At 40.5% G+C, this 19,938-nt stretch overlaps 1 protein-coding gene across 3 annotated transcripts in view; it reads right to left on the bottom strand.

Moving 5' to 3' along the window:
• The window catches only part of PPP4R4 (protein phosphatase 4 regulatory subunit 4), a 112,976-nt gene extending 93,352 nt beyond the window's left edge, over nucleotides 1–19,624 (bottom strand). For 2 of the 3 annotated variants that reach the window (XM_036843157.1, XM_036843159.1), the window contains exons 1-2: nucleotides 19,286–19,622; nucleotides 17,738–17,811 (exon numbers count right to left, since the gene is read on the bottom strand). In XM_036843157.1, coding sequence (XP_036699052.1) covers nucleotides 17,738–17,811; nucleotides 19,286–19,402 — 191 coding nt within the window. In that variant the 5' untranslated portion in view covers nucleotides 19,403–19,622. Of the gene's footprint in view, nucleotides 1–17,737; nucleotides 17,812–19,285 lie in introns of all 3 variants that reach the window. The other variant, XM_036843158.1, reaches the window with a different exon arrangement.
• Between the last annotated feature and the right edge of the window lie 314 nt (nucleotides 19,625–19,938).

The raw sequence follows: 19,938 nt of genomic DNA, 5'->3' as shown, positions 1-19,938 counted from the left end.
AATTCCCACACACAAACACGTGTGTATATACTAGGTCACAATTTTAAATGTATTCCTTACTAAGAATCATGATAAAAAAAAAATTGAAAATCATTGTTCTACAGTATTTTGCAAAGAGTAAAAGGGAAGATTACTAATGTCTGCCCTAAATATATGCGCTCTAACAGGAATATTGAAAGGTACGTAAAAAATGAGTTCAGGAATAACTACACAAACTTAGAAGATTCCTGGAAACATTGTAATATCTCCAATTATTCTTTTTAATCAGCTTCCCCATTAACAAATGGTAGTAAAAAATCCATTGAAAAATATTTTTTAAAAATATATAGATATAGGACATAGCAAGGGAAAGGGGATAGCTAAGAGGACTGGGTTTACACAGCAGCCAATCTAGTAAGCGAGGAACCCAGGAGGAAAACAGAATAGTAACTGACAGCTATAAAAAAAAGAAAGAGAAAAAAAATCACCTGCAGAAAGAAAAAAATCACCCTGGCACCTGCAGAAAGAAAAGACGATAAACAGCTATCATAGGAAGGGAAGGAGACCCGCTTACTTAACCTATAGAAGACAGGTGGGCTGATATGTTCAATAATTCAGCAAGTATTTATTCAAGAGCTGCTGGGTACCAGGCACTGGTTCTGGAGTCTCCAGCACAATCTAATAATGCTTTATGCCTAGCCAGAGAATTTGTCAGATGACAAATATGGACTGAGTGCTTATTATATACTGGACACTGAGCTAAGCCCTGGCAGGGACATGGTGGTACAGACAGATACAAACCCTGCCCTGTTAGAGCTTCACAGTCAGAGAAGACACGAGTTAAAAAAAAACAACAAAAATCAACGAAATCATCCTAAGTGTACAAAGACCTACACAGGAACAGTACACGGTACTATCAAGAACATCGCTTAGTTCAGAGGTAAAGGAGGCCTTCCCTGAAAAGTCGAGCCCTGAAAGATGAGTAGGAATCAGTGACAAGAGAGAGTAGAAGGAACAGTGTGTTCAAAGGTCCCAGGCTGAGGGGATTTATTCAATCACTTCATAAACACTCACTGAACATTCTGGATCTACCAGTCACTGTGCTCTGCACGTAGAAAGAAAACTATAAAAGCAAAGCACTCTGATTCTGTGTATCTGAGTGGCTTCTTGCAGAAATAAAATCAGTAGGACTTGATACAAAACTAATTACTGAGAGAAAAAGAAAGCGTACAAAATTATTACCAGGTTTCCCTCCAGTACAATTTAAAAGGATGGTCAGGCTTCAATAACAAATGGAGGCATATTTAGATAAAAAGTGATGAATTCAGTTTTGGGCACACTGAGTTTGAATAAACCAGCAAGACATTCTGGTAGAGACATGGTGGTGGCAGCACCCAGCAAGCAGCCCTGGCCCAAAGTCTGGGAGAAAAGCCCAAGGCTATAGACACGTATTTGGAAATCAGGTCAGGGAGATGTTAAGTCTAGGAGCGGAGAATATGACACAGAAAGCGAGTCCCTAACACAATACGCATGGATCCTGTCTACTCATTTGACTGATATTACTGTAAATGGGGCACCAAATCAGAAGAAATGGAGTACAAACAAATCAATTACAAAATGTAAAAGCTCATCAGTCAACCCCAAATCAACCTGTAAAAGCTGTGTGAAACAATGATTCCTTTTCTCTAATGCTAATGATACGATATAATGGAATGGTGGAGTTGAAGAGGGCCTTAGACATATAATTCACCCCCTTACACTATGACAATAAAGAAACCAACATCCACAGAGACTATGGAAGTTGTTCAAGGTTAACTAGCTAGCTATTGCCAGGGTCAGGATACTACCTCCACAAAGCAAGAATCTAATTTAAATAAAACAACAAAATTAAGATCCCTCATGCGTTCCTAAATAACTATTAATTTAATTTCACACGAATATTTTCTTCTTTAAGAGAAACAAAGCCAATTTTCTCCCTACTGTCCCTTATAGTAAAAGATCTATTTCAGACATTCCTATCATTCCTTTCAGCAATATATGAACTACCAGTCCTCCAGTTATAGCTACCTGAAGAAAATATCGTCTAAGGAAATATAATTGGTACTTACACCATTTGTAAGTCAATGAGTAAATATGGATCTATAGGAGTAAATAATGATGTATATATCCTACCTAAATTATAAATATATCTCAAGTTTATTTTTAAACTTTTAAATAAATTTACTTATTATTTTATTTATTTATTTTTGGCTGCATTGGGTCTTCATTGCTGTGGACGGGCTTTCTCTAGTTGCAGCGAGCGGGGACCAGTCTTTGTTGCAGTGCGCAGGCTTCTCTTGTTGTGGAGCACGGGCTCTAGGCACGCAGGCTCAGTAGCTGTGGCTCGCGGGCCTAATTGCTCTGCGGCATGTGGGATCTTCCCAGACCAGGGCTCGCACCCGTGTCCCCTGCATTGGCAGGTGGATTCTTTACCACTGCGCCACCAGGGAAGCCCTATCTCAAGATTTTAATATGTTGTCCAGACTAGGTCCACATGCTTTTCGTATGAGAATCATGAAGAAACTAAGCAGTATAATGGACTTCTAAAATCACAATACGTAGTGACTTTTACTATGAAATAATGATTAAATAAAATAACAAGTCATTCTATTCCTATGTATATTCTGTTTACCTACACAAAACAAAAGGATTTAGAGCAGCACACATGTTTAAACATGCAAAATATTGAACACTTTAGTATTTTTTTAGAAAATACTAGTCAAAAGAATCAGAGCTGACTAGTATATCCTGAGTTTGGGGGGGTTTTTTTAGCTAGAGAAAAGTAAATAATTTTGAAGGAGAAGAGAAATGTATGTACTAACCACCTGAGGAAAGCTGACAACCAGGGTGAGCAGGGAGTTCAGTTTACAGAGTCACAGAGCAAGGAGGCGTCTCGGCAGCATGACTAGTACAGCTCCCTCACTTCACTGACAGAATTCAGAGGAGCTAAACGATGCTCCCAAGGTCACACAGCTGGTTTGTGGCTGTGCTCTGTGTTTCTTAGCAACAGGGATTAAAAGAAAAACGCAAGTTACATAGCTCTCACTGCTGAATAAAAAGAAACATAAAATTAGCCTAGAGACGGATTATATATATAGTCCTGTATAATAAATAAGAGACTAGAGTTAACTAATAAAATATATGCCATTTTGGAACATTAAGAAATATTTTTCTTGAAGAAAAAAAAAAAGAAAGGAGGTCACATCTACTTACCCACCATTATACCGAAAGAAATGAGTAAAATGCTAGAATTTCTGACCCTCCAGCAGGTTTCTGCTAATCCAGTATTTGAAAACCATCTTGACGAAACAAATGTTTTTTAAACAATGTGTATCTCAGAAAACTACGGAAACCGTGTGAATGTTCCTACTTTGTAAAAAAAAAAAAAAAAGATTTAATCTGCTTAAATAGCAGAGATGAGGAACAGGAAAAACTGAGGATACTCCCAGGTTTTTAACCTGTGACATTAAGTAGATGTTGGTGCCATTTATCCCAGATAAGTAGACAACCCAAATTTGAGAAAAGATCTGAAGGAAGTGATAGAGCTAGCAATGCAATGCTGATATCTGAGGAAAAAAACATTAAAAGCAGAAGGAACAGCAAGTGCAAAAGCCCTGAGGTAAATGTGTATTTGGTGTATTTAATGAATAGCAAGGATGGCTAGAGTACACACTAAGCGAAGAAGGGAATAGTAAGAAATGAAGTCAGAGCTGTAATGGGGAAAAAGGGGAGGTCACAGAAATCAGAGCAAGTACATGCTCAAACCATAATGGAACTAAATTAGAAATCAGTAACAAAAAAATATGCAGAAAATCTCCAAATATATGAAAATGAAACAACACACTTCTAAATGACTCATGAGTTTCATGAGTCAAAGAAGAAGTCTTGAGATAAATTTAAAAACTTTTTCAACTAAATGATAATGAAGATACAACATATCAAAATTTGTAGGATGCAGCTAAAGGGAAATTTATAGCATTAAAATGCATATACTAGAAGAACGATCTAAAAATCAATAACCTGAGCTTCCTTTTAAGAAACTAGAGAAAGAAGGGACTTCCCTGGTGGCACAGTGGTTAAGAATCCGCCTGCCAGTGCGGGCGACATGGGTTTAATCCTTGGTCCGGGAAGATCCCACATGCCACAGAGCAACTAAGCCCGTGTGCCACAACTACTGAGCCCAAGTGCCACAACTACTGAAGCCTGCGTACCTAGAGCCGGTGCTCCACAACAAGAGAAGCCACCACAATAAGAAGCCCGTGCACTGCAACAAAGAGTAGCCCCCGCTCACAACAACTAGAGAAAGCCCACACGTAGCAATGAAGACCCAACGCAGCCAAAAATAAATAAATAAATAAATTTTTTAAAAACTAGAAAAAGAAGGGAAAACTAAACGTAAAGCAAGTAGAAGGCAGGAAATAATAAATATGAGAAGAAAAATCAGTGAAATTGAAAACAGGAAAACATTAAAAAATAATAATAATAAAACCAAAAGCTGGTTCTTTGAAAAGATCAAAAAACTGGTAAACCTCTAGCCATGTTAAACAAGAAAAAAAACTGAGAAGACACAAATTACCAATATGAGGAATAAAAGAGAGGACATCACTACTGGTCCCATAAACATTAAAAGGGGATACTAGCATAGCATAATATGATGCCAATAAATTCAGTTATCAGATGAAATAGTTAAATACCTGAAAGACAAAAACTACCACAACTCACTCAAGAAGAAATAAATGACCCAAATACCCATATATCTATTAAATAAATAGAATTTTTAGTTAAAAATCTTTCAAAAATAAAATTCCAGGCCCAGATGGTTTAATAGGTGAATTCTACCTAACATTTAGGGAAGAAATAATATCGATTCTAGACAATCTCTTCCAGAAAAATAGAAAACCATTTCCCAAGTCATCTCATGAGCATTCCCCTAAAACCAAAACTAGGCACAGATATTATAATAAAACTGCAAACCAATATTTCTCATTGAGGGCAAAAATCCTCAAAAACATAGTAGCAAATAGAGTCCAGAAACACATAAAAGACTCATACATCATGACCAAGTAGATTTCATCCCAAGAATGCAAGGCTGATTCATCATTTGAAAACTGATCAGTGTAATTCACCATATTAAGGACTAAATAAGAAAAGCCATATACGATATCAATAGATTCAGGAAAAAAACCTTCAACAAGATTTAATACTCATTCATGATTTTTAAAAAACTGTCAGCAAATTAGGACTTGAGGAAACTTCCTTAACTTAATAGTATCCATAAGAAACCTACAGCCAACATCATACTTAATGACTTAATGATGAGAGACTGAATGCTTTCCCCCAAAGATCAGGAACAAGGCTGGGAGGTCCTCTCTCACCACTCAAACAGTGGAGGAATCTGGCAGACGCAACTTCAACCAAGTGATCAAGATTAACATCACCAGTGATAAGTCATGCTGATGTCATGTACCCCTGAAATGATGGGATGAGAGAGGCACGTCTCCTCAACGGTATTCTTCCCAAAAGCCCATAACTCCAATCTAACAGTGAGAAAAGCATCAGACAAACACAAGTTGAGGGACATTCTACAAAACACCTGACCAGTACTCTTTAAAACTATCAAGATCATGAAAAGCAAGGAAAGACTAAGAATATGTCATAGCCCAGAGGAGACTAAGGAGATGGGATAACTAAATGCAACGTGATATCCTGGATTAGATTCTGAAACAGGAAAAAAAGGACATTAGTGAAAAAACTGGTGAAATCCAAACAAAGTCTGGCACTTAGTAAATAGTGTTATACCAATGTTAATTTCTTACTTTTAACAAATATACCACGGTTATGTAAGATGTTAGCTTTAGGGGAAACTGGTAATAGGCATATAGTAACTCTAAACTATCTTTGTAACTTCTCTGGAAATCTAAAATAATTCCAAAATAAAAATTATTTTTTTAAAAAAAGTAAAAGGGCATTTAAAGATATACTGTGTAAACACTAACCAAAAGAAAGCTGGAGTGAGTATATCACTATCAAATAAAGTAGACTTCACACAAGGAATATTTCTAGGGATAAAAACAAACATTACATAGCTACGAGGGGTTACTTCACCAAGAAAATATAACAACCCTAATTGTATATGCATTAATTACAAATATCAAAATACATAAACTACTGGTAAAAATGATATATTTGAAAGGAGTAGACAAATCTGCAATTATAGTTAGAGACTTCAGTATTCCAGTTGTTTAGTCAGTAGAACAAGTAGCAAATATCCTTAGAGATACAGAAGATCTGAAAAATATCAACCAAGTTTACTAATTGACATTTATAGAACATTACACCAACAACGGGAGAATACACATTCAAATATATATGGAATAATCACCAAGATCGACCCATGTTCTGGCCAAAAAACAAACCTCAGCAAATTTAAAAGAAATAAATTCAAGCAAAGTCTGTTCTGTGCCCATTACAGAATTAAACTAGAAACGAATAACAGGAAGGTATCTGGAAAAACCCCGCAAATAATTGGAAAATTATGTGAGATACACACACACACAAACTGTATGTGTAAATCATCCCCCCTCCCTTCCTCCCCACCATCACCAGAGCTACAAAGAGAGATGCCCAGGCTGTACTTTTGTGAATCCTTTTTCTCTTCAACAATGTCTACTACTCAAGGAAATATAGTTTATAATTTTATTACCAAAAGTATTTCCAAGCAAATACAGTTTACAAGCTTATTACCAAGAGAATTTCTATGACAATTCTAAATCCATCAGACTTCTCAGTCTAATTTTTCACCTGAATATGTAAATATTTTTATGCTAGCCATATAACTCTCATTCTGCCCAAAACATATTAAAACCAAATATACAGAACTCTTTAAAGAAAATATTGTTCTACTCTAATATTTTTTCGGTGATAAACGGTATTTTCGGTTTTATTATAATACTATTGCATCTACTCCTTAATGAAACACAGGCACTTTCTGAATTATGAATATCTTCTTCAAAGGTGACCTTTTTTAAAAGCTCTGAAACTGTTCACCTATCCAAGGAGTTATTGCCCTTACAGGGATGTCCATTAGCACTGCCTAGTGGATGAAATAAGAAACTGAGGTTCAACATCTTTTCCTTATCTTCTTTCTTAGAATTGAAGACAGCCTGCTGAAGCAAGATGGAACTTTAAATTCTGAGGCCCAACCCATCATATCGTCTGGAGAGAAGAGGGGGAAACGATGTCTGAAGAACTTAAGTGACTTGAATGTGATAGCAGAGATAGACACCAGGTCCCCTGATTCTTACAGTAGCAAACTGGCCCTTTCCACTGTACACTACAGCTATGTGGGAAAAAAAAATTAACCTCAATCCTTACCTTACACCGCATACAAAATTTAAGTGGAAATGAATCACAGACCTGAAATTAAGAGCTAAAACCTCAAAACTTCTAAAAGAAAGCACAGGAAAAAAATTTAATTGACCTAGATTTGGCAAAGATTTCTTACATATAACACAAAAAGCACTAACTATAATGAAAAAATTCAATGAATTAGACCTCATCAAAATTAGACCACAGCAATCTGACTCATAATCACATGTAAAGATGTTCAATGTCCACTGGTCATTTGGGAAATCCAAATTATAAATACAATGAAATACTACTACACTAGACCGCTGGTAATACCACCAGAATGACCTAAAACCAAAAAGACTGATCATACCAAGTGTCAGTAAGTATACGGAGCAATTCAAGCTCTCATACTCTGCTGGTGGAAATGTAAAACTGTATAATCACTTGAAACAGTTTAGCAGTTTCTTGAAAATGTAAACATATGCCTACTATACGACCCAGCCATTCCACTGCTAGCTATTCACTAGAGGAAAGAAAGCACATGTCCACACAAAGATCTATACATGAATGTTTACAGCCACTTAGTTTGTAATCGCCAAAAACTTGAAGTTACCCAAATGTCCATCAACTGGTGCATGGATAAACAAAATGTGCAATATCTTTAAAATGGAATAATTAACAATAATAAAAAGGAATAAAACTATTGATACATGCAAATCATGAATGAAATTCCAAATAAGTATGTTGAGTAAAAGAAGCCAGATGAAAGAGTAGCTACTGTATGATTCATTTCTATAAATTCTACAAACTGAAAACTAATCTGTAGTGTCAGAAAGCAGATCAGTGGTTGCCTGGAGTGGGAGAGGCTATCAGAAGAAAGGGAGAGGATATTACAAAGGAGCACAAAGTTACTTTGGGGAGTCATGGGTATGTTCATTATCTTAATGGTGATGATAGCTTTATAGGTATATACATAGAGGTCAAAATTCATCAAATTGTACAGTTTAAATATGTGCAGGTTATTAGATGTCAATACACCTCAACAGAACTGAAATGAAATGTATATATACACATCCAGTGATCCAGCATTCCATTCTTAGGCATTTGTCCAAGAGATATGAAAACATGTCTACATTCTAGAACAGAAGAATCTGTCACTAATGTATAGTGACAAAAAGCAGATCATTGGTTGCCTAGGGTCAGCATGGAGAATTAACTGCAAAGGGGCACCATCTGGAGAGAAAATTTTATAACTACATGAAGTTTCTGGACAGGAAGTTGCCTATGCATCCAAAGTAAAGGATGCTCTGAATTGCCAACAGTTGATTTAAAAGACCAATAACAATTATCCTTTACTGAACACAACTCTACACCAAGCATTGTGTCCTCTGCATGCACTTCCTCTAATCTTCTCGACAATCCTGCAATGTAGGTTTTACTCCTCTCAGTTTAGATTAGGAGGCTTGGACTCAGATAAGCAACTTACCCAAGGTCTCTCAATAGATAAATGAGCAAGCCTTGGCCTCCATGAATACATCTGGGCATGTCTTAAGATAAAGTATTTCCGACACTACATACTGCCTTCTCAATGCCCAACATACTTATTAACTAGAGGTGACTTCTATTCTAGTGAAACTTCAGAAAAGTGCGTTTGCTTCCTTAAACAAGTACTTCCTTGAACACAAGTATCTGCTGGTACAATGCCACTTGTTCTCCAGGAGACGCCTAACACATACTAAGTACTCAATATTTTGTATGTTTTAACCTGAACTCCTAAGATTCGCTCTAAAGTAACTATTAGTTGCATTATAAATCTCCATTATTAACATCTCTGATTTGGAGGGAAAATTACACTGTAAGGCACAGCCACAGACAAGGATATAATAGATTTTGCGATTATGTCTGACCTGATTACCACATACCAGTATCATAAAGCCAAAAAGGTGGTGACTGTGAAGAACTAAGTCTGCACACTTTCTCCCTGCCTCCCACATTTGGTGGCCACCATGGACAACAAAAGGCACTGCAAAAAGCAAAATATCCAAGTTGAAAGAGGTACAGATATAAAGATCCCTGGACTTTCCTCTATGGTTTAATGGTACTGGAGGTGGTGCCCATGAAAGAAGACCTTCTAACCAAGCAGTCTAGCAGAATAAAAACTAATTGTAGGGACTTCCCTGGTGGCGCAGTGGTTAAGAATCCACCTGCCAATGCAGGGGACACGGGTTCCATCCCTGGTCCGGGAAGATCCCACATGCCGCGGAGCACCTAAGCCCGTGTGCCGCAACTACTAAGCCTGTGCTCTAGAGCCCATGAGCCACAACTACTGAGCCCGCAAGCCACAACTACTGAAGCCCGTGCGCCTAGAGCCCGTGCTCCGCAACAAGACAAGCCACCGCAATGAGAAGCCCGCGCACCGCAACGAAGAGTAGCCCCTGCTCACCGCAACTAGAGAAAGCCCGCGAGCAGCGATGAAGACCCAACGCAGCTGAAAATAAATAAATAAATAAATAAATAAAAACTAATTGTAAAAATTTATTGAAACTCTCTTATAGGGAAAGAAAAAATTTATATGACCTAAGTAAATCATACACAGAATAACAGAAAATTCTATGGGCTATTAGGTAGGTAGTTCATTATGGATATACTAGAAATTTATGTACTAGGAAGATTGTCACTTTTGTTTCCTAAAAAATATAGGGTGGGGCCACTCATGCACTGCTGGTAGAAGTATAAAATGGTACAAGCACTTTGGAAAATTGTTTAGCAGTATCTTCTAAGCTGGACATATGCATATGCTGTGACCAACAGTTCTAGTTCTATGAAGACACCTAAAAGAAATGCCTACATATATTCACCAAAAGACTTATACAAGAATGTTCATAGCAGCATTATTCATAATAGCCAAAGACTGAAAACAAGAGAAATGTCCACCAAGAGTTAAGTAAATGATATGGTATATTCATATAATGGAATACCATACAGGAATGAGAATGAACAATCTATTTCTCCACGCAACAATATGGACAGATCTCTTTTTTAAAAGGCTGAGCAAAAGAAGCTAAACACAAAACAGTATATTCCGTGGTTCCTACTATATAGAGTTCAAAATCAGGCAAACTAACCTACGGTGTTAGAAGTTAGGATAGTATAGTTACCCTTTGCAGGGAATGGGGGAAACTGGACAGGGGTACATGGGAAGCTACTAGGCTAATACAACAGGTTATGTCCTATTTCTTAATCTGGATGTTGGTTAGATGGGTGTTTTTTAACTTGTGAAAATATAACAAGCTGTATATTTACGATGTGTGCTCATTTCTGCATATGTTCCAAAAGTTTGTTTTAAAAAACAAATAAAATATATGTTTATGAAAGTACCTCTTTAACTGAGATTCTTAATCCATTAATTTCTTTTTTTTTTTTTAAGAATAGAATGGTGAAGGAAGAACAGACCAGACCATGGACCAAACTCAACGCAGAGACAAGAGAGGAATATCATGGGTATCCAAGGCTGAAGCAAGATCATCTCAGTGCATGTTCTGAAAAGGGATAGTATCTCTCTCAACAAGGTGTTAAAAGACTCTCCTGGGCTTCCCTGGTGGCACAGTGGTTGAGAATCTGCCTGCCAATGCAGGGAACATGGGTTCGAGCCCTCGTCTGGGAGATATCCCACATGCCGCGGAGGCAACTAGGCCCGTGAGCCACAACTACTGAGCCTGCGCATCTGGAGCTTGTGCTCCGCAATAAGAGAGGCCACGACAGTGAGAGGCCGCGCACCGCGATGAAGAGTGGCCCGCTCACCGCGCTAGAGAAAGCCCTCACACAGAAACGAAGACCCAACACAGCCAAAAATAAATTAATTAATTAATTAAAAAAAAAAAAAGGACTCTCCCAACTAAGCAACACTCTCCACTTTCCTGCCAAAGGCAAACTGAAAGCTTATAGCTAATAGGCTACTCTCTGAAATGCCCACATGCTTCTGCTCTAACCAGTTGAGTTGTAACCAAGAGTCAGCTGTGTTTGTTCTCACACCAGTTTATCCCAATTTACTTGATACTGCAATTACATAATTAAGTATTACATAAACATACGAATGCAAAGACAGAGTCGTTTCTATGACAACTAAATTGAAAGTTTTAGAAAAACTCAACAAAGATAAGTTGCCAAAGGAAACTGCTATTGAATTAGGAAGAACAAGACAACTTGCAAAAGCTGAGTAAAAAATAATCAAAAAAATCTAAGACAGGCTTTCAGACTGCTTCATAAGCATCTTTAAATTCTCACTCAACTTTAGAGCTTCCCTGGTGGCGCAGCGGTTAAGAATCCACCTGCCAACGCAGGGAACTCAGGTTCGAGCCCTGGTTCAGGAAGATCCCACATGCCGCAGAGCAACTAAGCCCGTGCGCCACAACTACTGAGCCTGTGCTCTAGAGCCCACGAGCCACAGCTACTGAAGCCCGCGTGCCACAGCTACTGAGCCCGTGTGCCACAACTACTGAAGCCCACGCACCTAGAGCCCGTGCTCCGCAACAAGAGAAGCCACCGTGATGAGAAGCCCGCACACCGCAACGAAGAGTAGCCCCCGCTCGCCGCAACTAAAGCCCGCACACAGCAACGAAGACCCAACGCAGCCAAAAACAAATAAATAAAATAAAAAAATTTATAAAAGTAAATAAATAAAGTTATAAAAAACATTCTCACTCAACTTTAAAGAAACCTGAACGTGACATTACAAGTGCATTATGGGGGTATTTATGCAAGAAAAAGGATTATGAACTGTATTAAGCAGACCCATACTCAAAAGGTAGTGGACCTACAACAAAAGATTGGCAAACAGATGTATTTTTTTACACTAAAATGAAATACTGAAAGTATGGATCATTTTTATGACTCCCCACATTAATATTAACCAATTTTGGGTGATTAACTAACCAATTCGTCCCAACTGTGAGGGATTAAAAATTGTGATGTGCCTCTCCAGCACAACACTCGAGAAAACCGGGCATACAGTCCTGGCTACTCAAGGCCCACACACACACACACACACACACACACACACACACACACACACTCTTTCTCTCTCTCTCTCTCTCTCTCTCACACACACACACACACACACACACACACACACACTCTCTCTTTCTCTCTCTCACACACATACACCCCGTAAGCACCCCACCTCACCAAAACAGTACTAAGTGACAGGTGTCAAAAAAAAAAAAAGAAATCAAAAGAATAGTAAAGGCAAAAGAAGTGTGGTGATACAGAAGATCTTAGAAATAAGGGCATACAAAGGAGATTTTCACACAACTTTTCCCATTTGCCCAGCAAATAGGACAGGTAGTCTTAAAGAGAAAACAACCAAAAGTTAGCCGGTAGCAAAGTTCTTCCTCATGACCTCATTGCTACCCTGTGCTAGTCTTGAATGCAAGAGTTCCCAAATGTGATTAGCAATAGGCACAGTTTACAGCACTTTTATTTCCAGATTTGGCTGCAGAGTCTCACTCTGTGGTATCACTAGGGGGAGCACTTACTCTTATTTTTTTCAAAAAGGGGAGGGGGGGGGGGGGAGAGAAAGAAAAGGGAAAAAGTTCCTAATTAACGATGTACTTTATCTGACTGTCCCTAAAAGGCAAAGGGCGAAATGTTTTAAAACTCACAGTGCAAAGTGACAAACGGTTTTTAAATGACTGTGAAAGTAAGCAACATAAAAGTTAGGTTAGGTACATTAACCAATCAACACATTTAATGCATAATATAAATAGCAAATATTGCTTAAACAGGCTGACCTTAGCATCAGTTTAAAATAAGTATAATATGTGAAGATTCTGGTAAATACTATTAGCAAAGGAAGTTAATAGATATCTATCACAAACTTCAGTTGATATACTTTACTTGCCTATTACTTTATTAAATTATTGGAAGACAAAATTAATACTGCTATCCTCTTTTAAAAATTTGTAATGTACCTTGAGCACCTAAGGAGTAAGGAATTAGGGACACGGCAAAGGAAACAGAAGGGAATTAATATCAATTGGGTACCTTTTTGGTGTTTGGGGCTCTACACATAATACAACCACCTTGGGAAACAAGAATTATTATTTTCCACTTTGCAGATGAGAAAACCAGGATTTAACAACCATAATAACTTGCCCATGGTCACACAGATAGTAAGTGGTAGAAAAGGACATAACCTAAATCTGTCTGATTCTGTTGCCTACAATACAAAAAAGTCAAAAGTTGCTTAATTCATCTAGCACTTTGGTCATCTTAAGATAAATAAACACACTTTATTCCATTAAGAGGTATGTATTTATATCATAGCACAGAACAAGAAAGAACCAAAACAGCAACAACAATAAAAAACAGCTTACCCTCTAAGAGCTTACAGTCTATTGAAGACAACATACGCACACACACAAGTTAAGGAATTCAAAGGTATGCAGCCACTAAGTGATATGGGAGCTCAGAGAGCCTGAGATCCATGTAGTTTCAGCACTTAGGGAAGGGCTTATGAAAGATGCAAGATTACAGCTGGAGCCTGGGGATGGAGAATATTGGAGAGGTATAACGAAAGGTATTCCAGGATGCGAAAAAAGCAGAGTTAAGGATGAACGTGATGTATCTGAGTGACAGTGAATACGGCAGCACGCCTGCTTCAAAAAGTGAAGGACTGGGTTTCCCTGGTGGCGCAGTGGTTGGGAGTCTGCCTACCAGTGCAGGGGACACGGGTTCGAGCCCTGGTCTGGGAGGATCCCACATGCCGCGGAGCGGCTAGGCCCGTGAGCCACAATTGCTGAGCCTGTGCGTCTGGAGCCTGTGCTCTGCAACAGGAGAGGCCGCGATGGTGAGAGGCCCGCGCACCGCGATGAAGAGTGGCCCCCACTTGCCGTGGCTGGGGAGGGCCCTCGCGCGGAGGCGAGGACCCAGCACAGCCATGAATAGATAAATAAATAAATAAAATTAAAAAAAAAAAAAAAAGTGAAGGACTGCATGGAAACAACCCGAGCGTATGAACAAACAAAATGTGATATACTCCCACGGTGGAATACTATTCAGCAGTAAAAAGAAACAAAGTACTGACACGCTACAATGCCCATGAACCTTAAGAACATTATACTAAGTGAAAGAAATCAGTCACAAAAGGCCACATAGTGCATAATTTTGCATAAAATGTCCAAAATAGGCAAATCCATAAAGAAAGAAGGTAGACTAGTGGTTCCCAAAGGCTGGGAAGATTGGGCAGAAGTGGGGACTGACTGCTAATAGGTACAGCGTTTCTTCTGAAAATGCTCTAAAATTGATTGTGGTGATGAACACACAACTCTATGAATACATGAAACCACTCAACAATAAATGGGTGAACCATATGGCATATGAACGACACCTCAATGAAGCCATTAAAAAAAAAAGTTGAGGGCCTGGTGGAACATCCCATTGCAGAGCTAAGATGGAGTCACTTATGCCAAGCTTAAGGGTCTGGAATTTATCTGACAGGCAACTAGAGATATGTGAGTAAAGGTTTACCTAATGGAAGCACAGTGTACAAACTTAGGACCCTTCTCTAACAAAATTGTTCCTAAAATATACACCAAAATCACAAAGAAGAGAGAGAACTAAAAGAAGATATTGTGATATGATTTTGACTAAGCCACAAGCTGTGACTATTAGGAAAGTTGTTTTGTTTCAGTGCTAAATGCCACAGACGGGTATATCAGCATCATATTTATGCAAAACCACAGAATCATCTGTGTCAAATCTTCAAATACTGTAATGTTCTAAACTTAATTATGAAAATAGCATTAATAATTGATCTGCCATATTTTAGGGTAAGATAATGAACAGTGTAATTTGTTTTTCATTGGACAGCAGTCCAATATAATGCTTTTTTAGATACTAGGTTCAGTTTAAATGCTATCAGAACCTCCACTAATATAAAGCATTTCCTACCGATACTTATACATTTGACTCTGAAATCTAATGTAACATAATCTTCCAAAATAGATTTAATGTACAAAAATAAGAGAGCTACAGAAACAAATCTGACATTCAAAAGCAAAGAGGAAAATTCTGGATATTAAGTATCCAAAACAGAGGAAAAGGTAAAGCACTCAAAAATAAACCTGAAAATCATAGAGGGAAAAAAAGTACTCAGTATTAGATTCTACAGCATTGGGAAGTACAAATAGGAAAGAAAAGGAATAAATTACATTTAAAATAGAAGGCTCAATACATGAGAGAAGAGGCTTTAACAGCTTTAACAGAGGCAAAGTTTGGAACATGTCCATAAGACAATCCCACACCCTCTCCTGAATCCCAGGGAAGAAAGAACCCTTCAGGCAGGCGTCTTGTTATCCCTTCAGAAGCTGGCCTAAAGGTGAAATCCCGCTTTCCCCCAGGAGGTGGTGAGATGGTAGGAATACAAAAGAAGAACTCAGCTGGAGAGCCCATGCACAACCAAGCTAGTGTTTGCCTTTTGAGTCACCTTGCAAACCTCCTTCAAGGTAGATGAGCCACTAGAAACTAAAGGAGATATCAGATCTCTTTTAAAACTCTCTTGCCTAAGAATGAGAGGACCCATCTGCCTCTGTAAGGGCTTTGTCAGTTCCAGAACTGGATGAAACTTACGTTCCGTGTCTGAGAAATTCAAACAACTTAGACGACCTGGTTCGCTAACAATAAAAGCAAAATAGAAAATAAGCTATCCTAAAAAAGAAGCCTTGTCACTGATACCTAAAATAAGGTATCTGCTGTCGCAAGTAAGTAGAGCAAAACTCTCTATTTCCTCATTGTCAGCCAGCATTTATACGGAGAGAATTTAGTAGGAGTAAGTAGGCACTGACTTCAAGTCATTAACTGCTGTACGCTAAAAGAAGCTTATCCAAATTTTCACCAGTTGTCTACCTACTCCAAACAAAAGAAATGTGGGAAAAGGCAGATGCTTACAACTACTGTTCACCATATTGGACATGTTAATCATTAAGGAATAAAGTACTTCAAATATTACACAATTATCAAAATAAGTTAAAAGGCATATTCTCTATGAAACGTCAAAAACACATACTGTTAATTCATACATAGATAAAACCATTTTCCTTTAAAATAAATAGGTAGATATGCACCTGAAACTGACACAACATTGTAAATCAACTATACTCCAATGAAAATTTAAAAATAAAACAAATAGGTAGAAACGATGAGAGCAGGCTACCATAAATCACCAAAAGATGAGGGGGAATAACCCCAACATAAGGTCTAAGATCCAGAAACATTTTAAAGTAACAGAATTATTGAAGAGAATGGTCTAAATTGTAAGCATGCTAAAATTCTGACAAGAATAGAACCCAAGATGTCACTAATAGGCTACAGAATAATTAAGAAAATGGAAGTCAAGGAGAGGAGATTTTTTTTTTTTAACAGGGTCATTCAGTGAATATCATGGGACTAGAAACATGATCTATAAAACAAGAAAGAAGAAGAAGAAATTTGCCAGCACCTGAAACCGGCAAAGTAGACCTGAGCTAAGGAAACAAGGATGACAAATATCCCAGGAGGTAAATAACACCAGTTTTCAAAATCTGATTCCAAAAAAAAAAAGCGAAAACTAATTTGCCAAAAGGGGGGGAAAATGTGCAAGAAAAATTTTAAAACAATGTACACAAAATGCCTTAGGAAAATTTCTATTTCTGAGTATTTTATAGATATTTTCATTAATGTTCACATCAGCTTTTAAGAAGTTAAATCCACAACACAATTTTTAAAATAGTTGAGAGAAATCTTGTAAATATTTGTAATACCATTTGGCTTAAGCAATTCTGTAGCGCTTGTAAGATGAAACTTAAGTGAGAGTAGGCTCAATTAATTTTAAAATCTCTCAGGCAAATTATAAAGCACACATAGCAGAAGTAATATAAACAGGATTATCCTGAGGGAAAAAATTGAACTACCATATTTGTGGATTTTTTTTCTGTACAGTAAATAGCATATAAAGTTCATACTCTGCAACTAACTTAAAATTATCACTGGATAGTCTTAAGTCTCATCTAAATTTATTGGATCTTATGTGAGGACAACCAAAGCTGCAAGATTTTTTTTTTTTAATGAGATTCAACTCAAACCATTAGTTGTTCTGTTCCTCCTCCAAGCAATATTCTATAAGCTAGGTATCTTATTTGATTTCGGTTCTCAAGTTCATAAGTCCATATCTAAATCTTAATTTATAACATAATTAAGTGCTGCGCATGCAAAAGTACTCTGTTCAAGTGGCTAAGTAAATCTGAACAGAACCGTAACATGACATTTCAGAAATCATTTGTGGATGCTGCCACAGGAAAAGCAGCAATTATCACAAAAAGACTTTATGAAATACCTGAGCAGATAAACAGCCCTTTCAATATCACTGAGGTCTTCATCAACTGTCAATCTTTCTATTTCTTCTGGTGTCTGTCAAGTGTAAACACAATTATGCACACAAACATCGGATCAGTCTTGCCTCCAGAGACCCTATCTGAGTATGGACTAATGAAAAAGTTTCACAATTAAGCGTTATCACTGAAAACTAATCAAGGGTCTGACGCCCTCAAACCTCAGACGTCTCTATTGTTGGGTTTAGGTGGTGGAGTTTGGGGGTTTGGGGGCTTTTTGTTTGTTTGTTTACTCTTCTAGCTTCTAGATTGAAGCCTGAGAATCACGTTGTGGCTTCAGAAACTTGCTGAAATCAATTGTATGTATATATATAAAATGTATACATACTTTTAGTCTCTAATATCCAAGACTGTTTCGCCAGCATTTCCATCCCAGGAAATGCTTAAAAGGGGGAATGAAGACTGCAGCCGAGGGAGAATGAGAAAGACGAAATCTGGAGAGGGGGAGGGAAGGGAATAAACTCTGGGACTGGAAGGAAATCAAAGATTCGAGATATTGCGGCAGGTGGGAGTGAAAAGAGCTATAATGGGGGGCGGAGGGGGTGGTGGTCGGTCACTAGTTTTGCCAGCAGTGAGGGTTGCAGCCTCTGGGAGGCTGGGCGGAAGATGACTCTGCGGGGTCGGGGAGCTAGCGGGAGGTGGGGGGCCTAGTGAAGGTTGACTCTCTTAAGGAGGTTGGGGAGCAGGGTCCCAGCTAGAGTCCTGGAGGGGCTGGAAGGTAAGGACACGTGGTGACTCAGGATCGGGACAAAGGGTCGAGAGGGCTTTGAAGACCCGTAGCAGGACGGCCCTAGTATGGGTGCTAGTTGGGAAGTGAAGGGAGGCCCGGGCTGACTTGGGGACTGGGGGACCGGAGCTCGCTCTGATGGGGGAGGAGGGGGATGGGATCTGGGGTGTCTCTGGGAGAGGTAGGGGAAGAATCGGGACCGTGTAGACTGAGAAGTGGGACTGGGGCCTGAACCCGGGCAGCAGCACCAGGGAGCCAAAGCGGGGGGAGGGGGAGCCCCAAGGAGAGGAGGCGGGATAAGCGGGCCGCAGCTGCGAGGGGCAGCTCCTGCAGGGCCGGGGGAAGAAGGACCGCAACCGAGGGGCTCCGGCTGTGCGAGAGAGACGGCGCGGGGGAGGACGCCGCGCTGGCCCGAATGACAGGGGCTCGACCGGCCGTTCCTGGGGGGCGGGTTGGGGAAAGGGCCCGGGGCGGGCTGGGCCGGGGGACTAGAAAACCGAGGGCGTCCGAGGGATCGCGGGCTGGCTCCGGATGCCCGTTCCTCGGGCCTGGGGGTCCAGGCTGGGAAAACCCGAGCCACGTCGAAGAAGGGGGCCCGAGAAGGGCCGGGTTAGGGTAACACGGCGGCCGGGGACTGGAGGAGGACTGGGGGGCCAGCAGCACTCCGAGAGGGTCCCGGGCCGCCTCGGGGAGCGGACGGGCTGGGGTCGGGGTAGGGGCAAGCCGCCGGGCGCCCTGCGGGCAGTTCCTCCTCCCCGGGGCGCACCTTGAGGCTCCGGCGGACCGGCCTCTCGATGATGGTGAGCTCCTGCAGGTCCTCCATGTAGCCGAACAGACTGTTCTGACTGAAATCCATCGCGGCGGCGGGCGGCGGCGGATGCATGGACCGCCGGGCCCCCTAGCCGCCCGGGCCGGAGCGGCCCCGGGATGCCGGACGCGCGCAGCTCCGCGGCCGCCCACCAGCAGGACTTTCTCCCGCTCTCGGCCGAAGGAGCCGGGCGGGAGGCGAGCAGGCGGCGGGAGAAGGAGCGCGGCCGCCGAGGGGGTGGGGCAGCCAAGGCGAGAGGGGGCGGGGCAGCCAAGGCGAGGGGGCGGGGCGATGTGCGCGGGCGGGCCGCGGGGGCGGGGCCTGGGTGGGGAGGTGCCCGCCTCAGCCCCGCCCCCTCCCGGGCTTCGCGTGCACGCGGGCCGGACGCAACTGCCGCGCAATGTCGCGGCGGCCCCCTACCGCCCTCGTCTCTCTGCCCTTCTCTCCCCTTGTCCCGCCCCCGACCGAGCGCGCCCGAAGCCGCGGCGCGTGCGCAGAGCCTCCCACTCCCAGCGGCCAGTGGAGGAGGAGTGGGGTCGGTAGCCGGGGGCGGAGATGCTGAACCAATAAGAGGCGAAACAAAGGAGAGGGAGGTGGGCTGGGATCTTGCT

The sequence above is a fragment of the Balaenoptera musculus genome, chromosome 2, assembly GCF_009873245.2.
Source record: "Balaenoptera musculus isolate JJ_BM4_2016_0621 chromosome 2, mBalMus1.pri.v3, whole genome shotgun sequence".
NCBI classification, from domain to species: domain Eukaryota; kingdom Metazoa; phylum Chordata; class Mammalia; order Artiodactyla; family Balaenopteridae; genus Balaenoptera; species Balaenoptera musculus.
Note: the sequence above shows the minus strand (reverse complement) of the source record. Positions and strands in the feature narration are given on the sequence as shown.